This window comes from Austrofundulus limnaeus, unplaced genomic scaffold (assembly GCF_001266775.1).
Source record: "Austrofundulus limnaeus strain Quisiro unplaced genomic scaffold, Austrofundulus_limnaeus-1.0 Scaffold363, whole genome shotgun sequence".
NCBI lineage: Eukaryota > Metazoa > Chordata > Actinopteri > Cyprinodontiformes > Rivulidae > Austrofundulus > Austrofundulus limnaeus.
This window is the reverse complement of record NW_013952765.1, coordinates 108,326-115,996: the sequence shown is the minus strand read 5'-3', so window position 1 is coordinate 115,996 and position 7,671 is coordinate 108,326. Positions and strand designations below refer to the sequence as shown.

At 39.0% G+C, this 7,671-nt stretch overlaps 1 protein-coding gene across 2 annotated transcripts in view; it reads left to right on the top strand.

Annotated features, from left to right (window-relative positions):
- pparab (peroxisome proliferator-activated receptor alpha b) overlaps window positions 1-7,671 on the top strand; it is a 64,922-nt gene that overhangs the window by 48,330 nt on the left and 8,921 nt on the right. For both annotated transcript variants that reach the window (XM_014023300.1, XM_014023299.1), the window contains 2 exons: window positions 287-450; window positions 4,486-4,624. In XM_014023300.1, the coding sequence (XP_013878754.1) occupies window positions 287-450; window positions 4,486-4,624 (303 nt within the window). The remainder of the gene's footprint in view (window positions 1-286; window positions 451-4,485; window positions 4,625-7,671) is intronic.

The window sequence follows — 7,671 nt, the reverse complement described above, 5'->3', positions numbered from 1 at the left end:
GATTTCTTTGTATGTATGGATCACTTGGGTTGTTACCAACATCTGGTGAAAATTTCATGTCATTAGCRCCTCTAGTAATATATTTACTGAGAAAAATGGTGACGTGTTCAATACTTATTTTACCTGCTGTATATATAAAATTGATTTAGTACTCATAGCTTTTGGCACATTTGTTGTTAAAATATAAATATTAGGCAAGACCCTTCTTTTTTTTCTTACTATTTATTGAGTAAAAGCTTTACTTTCAGGCCGTTGCAGTGACATGTTTAATACGTGTGTTTTTCAGATGCCCTGACACCAGCATCCAGTCCATCCTCAGTTGTTTATGGGGTCGCAGTAGGCCAGGAGGAGCTCTTATCTTCGTCCTCTTCGCTCAGCCTGGAGTGTCGGGTGTGTGCTGACCGCGCCTCCGGATACCACTACGGAGTTCACGCCTGTGAGGGCTGCAAGGTGAGACAAAGCGTCTCTGGTTTTATGTTAAATCATTACAAGCATTAGACCTTTCATTTGTTTTGTCTGCTCATTCACGCTGCGGTTTTGTTGCTCTGCGTTGTACTTTTGTTTTTTCCCCAAAGTAACCCACAGTTAATCAGACAGTAGCTAAGAACCCCAACCAGCCCTGAACTGCCTGTCATAATCCCAAACTACCTTTGTTGAGCTCAAAGTGTCCTGTGACTCATGCTGTGATAAATTCCTAAAATCGTGTTCAGTTTTCACACTCTTTCAGTTAATTGTTCACTAGTCACGTTGAAGAACAACTCAAGATTGTTTTGGAAGAAGTATCAAAGGACAAAGCTGTACTGCCTTGCACATGTCTTTGTCAGCTTTTGTTGCTGTCTCAGCATTATTTATTCTTTTGTACATATTTTATCAGTGTCCTGAAGCAGGAGGAGTTTTTACACCTTTACAATGTTAATCAGTAGAGCTCTGTTAAATGTATCCACTTAGCTGAAGAATGGGAATTTCAAGAAGTGATGCACAATCTCAGTTCTGCCTCAGGTGACTGAGCAGCCATTCATTTGACTTCTATGGTTTAGAGTTTAGAGAGCAGTCGTGTCACAAGACTGCACTGTGGTGAAACAATTACTTCCCAAATGTCAGAGTTAACTTATTGCATCATTGATGGAAGACAATCATGTGGTTCTTTCACTAAACAGGTGTGCATCAAGGCCACAAAAACCAGTCCGTCTTTGTGCTCCCTCCGGTCATTCATAAACCACAGATGGAGATGCCTACGTCTCACACAAACGTGAGCTTTTAGAATTGAAACGTTTTAGAGAACCACTGTGGTGTGGAGCTGAACTCGACAAATCAAAGCTGGTTTATACTTGGAGTTGCACGTCTTGCTCCCCCTGCTGAGTGACAAAAAAATTGCGTAGATTTCGTCTGCGCTCCCGCTGCTGTCTCCGGTGACGGCCGTTGTGTACACTGCCCCCAGTCAGAACTCTGCGATGCGGACCCTGCAGCTCAGAGCGTGTGATTGGTCAGAACTGTGTGGGTGTGTTGCTGTGAGCTATGGAGCAGCTCTTTGTCTGTGTGTTTGTTTTCAGTGAGAAGTTCTCTGAAGCCGTTTGTTAAATTAGCAGATGAACAGCTTTGACGAGCAGCTGGTTCGTGTGAGCAGCTTTTGATGTTCACGTCTTTTTTCCATCATCACTGTTACAAAAATAATAGTTTTTCCTCCTCAGACTCTTCACCCAACACAGCACTAATGTTTGAGTGAGAAAAACAAACAAACAAGCAAACAACATCCTCCAAAATATTTTTAAGTGAGGTTTATTTCTAACAATAGGCCTCATGCAAGAACCCGTTCGTACGCACAGATTTGTTCTTAAGTTGTGCGTACGAGTGATTTAGGAGAATTTGTGACATTCACCAATGTTTTCGTATTCTAAGATTTTTTTCAGATATGAACAAAATCTACGAGTGGTCCAGACCTGTCGTATATTTTACCAGCAGTCAGTCTGCTGTTATCCTGATGGATTTTTCTCACTAATAACTTTATATTTCATTACTTTAAAGATATTTCGAGTTGAAAATAAATCACACTCCATAATTATGTTGACAATAGGTTATTCTGTTTGAACTGGAATTAGATTTTAAATGTAACTAGCTACCGTATTTATTCGAGTATAATACGTAAAATTTAATCCATAAAATCATCCATAAAGTTTGGGGGGTAGTATTATACTCGGATAAATATTTTTACTTGTGTATTTACACTGAAATATTGGCAAAATTATTGAGTCCAGAAATAAGACCGTGTTGTAAAAATCAGTTGAAGCTAGCTTACCTCTGACACTCCTCCGTGCTTCAGAGCGAGATAATAACAGATCCAGGCAGGCGACATGATGTGGAAAAAAAGGGGGGAAAATCAGTCCTGCAGCTCAGTAATGATAACAAACTAATGACATTAGTGTGACCGAGCCGCTCCTGGAACAACAACAAACACATGTTCGTCTGTAATGGCTGCCGTCTACCGGTGTTCTGAAAAAGTTTGTATCCCTGAAAAACGTTTCCCCACCAGAGGAGGCACTCGCGAGTAGGAAGTAATCTGCTTTTCCCCCACAAGATGGTCCAAATCTCATGTGAAGTTTCTGACTTTTGTGTTGGCGCCTCCTGGTGGACTACGTGTAAAATGCCAGAATTCATATGATGCTGCTACAGCTGATATATATTTGTTGTCAAAATACCTTTTAGTACATATGTTGTTAAAAGAAAATGAACAGTCCAATCATCATTTTACTGATATGTATAAAGACTGCAATCTTGAAGTCTGTATGAAATTGGAGGTAGTTTGAAGATTAAATTTTTTATGCTTTTTAAGCTAAAAAAGGGGGGTCGTATTATAAATGAAATCGTATTATACACAAATAAATACGGTACATAAACTGATTAGATTAAAATAAATTGGCTATTAATGCTGTTGTATAACACTACAATATTAATATGAATATCTCAAACTAAAAACCAACTTCAATTATGCATTAATTGAAGTTTGGAGACATTTTAAAATGCGTCTTTTCAGAACCGCATCTGACTCTTGCGACGGCTGGAAGTAGGCAGCGGTGCGCGACCGCTCCTCCTCTGAATAAATGAAAACTATGTAACACAGTTGTTTACACTTAAATTAAAAATATTTGACCAAAGAAAAACCAGAGCAGGACTAGACAGAAATGAATATGATTGAGATTTTTATGTCTGTGACTGTATACGACCCACAGGAGACACGGCATTAACAGCAGTAGTTATTTCATTCCATTCTTTGGCTTTAGCCGGTCCTTAGTTCCACGACTGATGCTGCTAAAAGGGACAGATTTTCTTTTCTGGATCTCGGAGAACAGGACTTTAATCTCTGAACTTGTAAAGTTCTTCTTTTTAAGCTTTGCTGTCATTTTCATGAATGAAGAGTTCCCGGTATCTCGGGCAGGAAACATATCCTTATATGGTGTTTTTGGGSTGGTAATTATGCTAATCTCCTCTCCTCGTGCACGAGCAGCTGGATACGAACAGGTGGAATTTACGCAGCTCATTTACACACTTTTCCTGAAGATAGAAGAGTTTGTTGAATCTGACGTGACATGTTCGTACGAACCCTTTGTATGAACAAAAGTAAGAGAAATTTAGGATAAGAATACGAACATGTTCTTGCATGAGGCCCAATGTGTCTTAAATCTCAAGAAAATACTTGAGCTGGCAAATTAAAAAACCTAAAAGTTATAATTAAACACATTTCTCTCATATGTTGCTCATCCCTGCAACCTGTAGGCTTCTGAAAGTTTGAATTTGACAGTTTCGCACCTATAAGTAAAACACGCTCGTGTTAAATAATGGTGTATAGTTATGTTTACAGCTTCACAGTTCTTCTTTAAAACCAACAGGAGCTGTATGAGCTCTGTGATGTCAAAATACTGACAAGTTGTGATATTAAACACGAGCAGTGTTGGCATGAAGCCCATTTGGGCGAAGTTGAAATACTATCCTGCTGCCCTGGTTTCAGGTCTGAGAGTGCACATGTGTGAGACGTGGGGTTAGTGGGTGAGTTGCTTAACATGTAACCCATGTGTAACCCATATTTATGCCACATCATTTCTGATCACTTCTCAGTTTTTAGGTTTTAATTGGAGTTTGTGTGATGTTGATGGCATGTGACGTTAACGAAATCTCTGGTAAAATGTGATTCAGATCCTCTGTGTTGGTACTTAATAGTTTCCTCAGGCCTTTTCCTCCTCCCAGTCAAATTTGTTTAATTTATTTCACTTGGGTAACAGTTTCTTTTTGCCAAGGTTGTTTCAGAAGAAACTTATGTTGAAACAATGTGTCTGAAATTGTTGCTCATCCTTTAAGTTTGAAAAAAACAACTGTCATTTGTTATTTTGTTCCAGGCAAGTGTGACTTGTTGCAATAATAATCTGTTCCATAATGTTTAGTTACTTGGCCACACAAATGAAAATGTCTTGTCTTTTCTCTCCACCCGTTCTTCAGGGTTTCTTTCGGCGAACCATCCGCCTGAAGCTGGAGTACGATCGCTGTGAGCGCCGCTGCAAAATTCAAAAAAAGAACCGCAATAAGTGCCAATACTGCCGCTTCCAGAAGTGCCTGGCAGTGGGCATGTCCCACAACGGTGAGTCCTGCAGACCGCGTGGCTTTTAACACACAAATCTCAAACCAGTGGTGTGTGTTTGTGATCCTGCTGTTATTTTAATAGCAAAAGTAAATCACTTTATACACTGAGAACTTACCTGCTGTAGCTAGCTCTTTGAATGGTTCCATTTGGAGGAATAAAGTTTAGTTGTGAACAGACTGCTGACCTGACAGCACGTCTGAGGAGGACCAAGGTCGAAGTGGAGAACTGTTGTGTAAAAACAACTCCAGTCCCAAAACTTTCACTTCAGTTTCATGTGCACTTTGTGTCAAAAGCAGCAGAAGCTAGAGTTGGATAATGTCAACTATTGCATCTGGATGCGGAGCATCAACCAATCAGAGAGACTTCGAGTGGTGCGTTTTCCCCCTGGACTGAAGGACCAAGACCCTGGGAAGTCTCCTGAATGATGCCCACTAACCTGAGACAGATGAACAGGTGCTCTTTAGCTGAAACTCAGCACCTGTAGTTGGTGTCCTGGCAGGAGATGTGGGCAACGATGAGGGTCAAACTGGGCTCTGAATGAAAATAGCGCTGAAAGTGACCCTCGTCAGCGCAAAGCTCCTGGTGTAGGTGGTTAAACGAAAATGCGCAAATTAGAATTTCGAAAATAAGTTTGCTCAATGGAAACACGTCAGTTTCGAAAAACTTGCTTTTTTCGATAAAATGTTTTTGCGCTAGGATGAGGTGGTTTTTCGGCCGTATCAAATTTGGTGTTTTTCGCAAAACTGCAATGGAAACACTTTTTTCCGCATCACGGGAGTCACGTGATCAACAACCGGCTGTTTCTACTGGTGAAAATGATGACGACGAAGAAGATAACAGGAAGTAGTAGTAGTAGTAGTAATATCACAGAAGTAGTATAAAGTAGTAAACTCACCGACTACAATTTCCCAAAACACAGCATACGTAGCCGCTCCCAAGTAGGGCCTTGTCTCTGGAAAGCCTCGATAAAAGACGCCGAYRTCTCCTCTGRTGATGAGCGCTAGTGTCGTGGTAGCAACATGCTATGTGTTTACATCCATCGCTGCCATGTTTGTAATGACTTATCATGAGAACAAACGTATTCACGTGACTTTAATAACATTTCTTACTTAATAAAAACACTGCAGTTGCGAAACTGTGTTTTTTTTTACATTAACTGAATATCGACAAAGTTTTGCGCACATTTGCGATGGAAACACAGCTACAGATGTTCTCTTGCTTTCAGTAAAAAAAGCCAAGACACTCAGTTTTATCAAACCATTGATTGAACAACCAGCAGAGTGAAACAACCAAAAGTCAAGAGGCTCCTACTGATGTGCGCCTTTCCACATTTTGCTCAGACGCACGTCTAGAGTGACTTTGTTGCTCGATTTTAAGCGTCTGACTTCAAAGTGCACAAGTATCTAACTCAGGGGTGGGCAATCCTGGTCCTGGAGGGCTGCAGCCCTACAGGTTTTACTTTTTCTTTGCTCCAACACACCTGATTTGAATGGTTGGATGATTATCAGGCTTTGGCAGTATGGAGGACTGAAACTGGCATAATTAAAAATAAAAGCAGAAATATATAAATGGACCACTAAATAAACAAATACACTTAAAAAAACACCAATTAAATTTAAAAAGGAGAACTTTACCTCATGTTTTATAATTTAATTGACCTTCATATTTTTTTCGAGCTTCATTCCAATAAATTATATATTTTAGCACATAATTTACATTTTACTGTTTTTGAAAAATATTATATTTGAAATATAGTTATTTTTTTATTAGATTGGTGCATTTTAAATGTATTTATTTGTTGGTCAGTTTTGGTCCTCCATACTGCCGAACGTGGAGGAGGTAATTCGGTGACTGAATCAGGTTTGTTGGAGCAGGTAATAAAAGTAAAATGTGGGGCTGTGGCCCTCGAGGACCAGGATTGCCCACCCCTGATCTAACTTGATGCAAGAAATCTGGTCAGCCAATGTTGTGGTCAGGTGTGGTGATGGTTATATGCGTACCCTCCAATAAAATTGCGCAGGCACCCCTGAGTGTCATAAATATAAAATTCCACAGAATAGTTAAAAAGGTCTGTACTTCTTCAAATGTGAATTTCCATTTCCAGTAAAATTAGGTCAATCGCTGATGTCTTTGAGCTCTTTTAGTTTGGCGCTTTGGGCTCAGTAATTATCAGTGACAGCTTAATATTTCCACTGACTTTGTTGGTTTTTTTTAGCGTAGTCCATCATTACTCTGAAAGAGGGATTGAAGATGTCAGTGCAATCAGTGGGTTTCCATATAAGGTTTGCAGATTTTGCAGTTGTTTAATACCAGTGTTGGACTGGGAATCTTTTTTTAGTCTCCTTGATTTATTTATTTGAGAGTTTTCTTTATGCTGAATCCAGACTATGACCATGACTTAAAGCTGTGTATACAGTATGTGTAGAGATTTAACCATAGAGAGGAAGGCTAGATATCTGAAATGAATACAGCCTGATTCTGTGATCTCTGAGATACCACAAGATATATACAGCTATTTTATTTATTTACTTTTGGTGTAGTGGGTGGAAGTTGAATGGATCAGTCTTTTAATTTTTAGATTTTAATGACAAATTGAAAATGATGTTACAGTTTTTACTATCAAGGTTAAGTTTCTTTGTTTTAACAAACCACTGAGTCATTTTTTTTTTGTTTGCCACTTCAGTAGAAAGCAGAACTGAATATCTGAATATTAGTTTCTTAGCTTCTTCTTCATCAGTGGCTTTTTTAAAAAAAGAAAAAGTAAGAGAATAGTGAAATGTATAAGAAAAGAGTGAAAGAGAGATTAGAAGATATGTGTAATATATATAAAGAAACCACAAGACAACACAACCGACATCTTGGCTGCACACCTGCAGATCAGAGATAACAAAAACACAGCAACAATAATGCATATCTATATAATTATGATGATTATAGCCTTGCTGAAGGGTATACATATATACAGTGGTTTGCAAAAGTATTCATACCCCTTGAACTTTTCCATATTTTGTCACATTACAACCACAAACATAAATATATTTCAC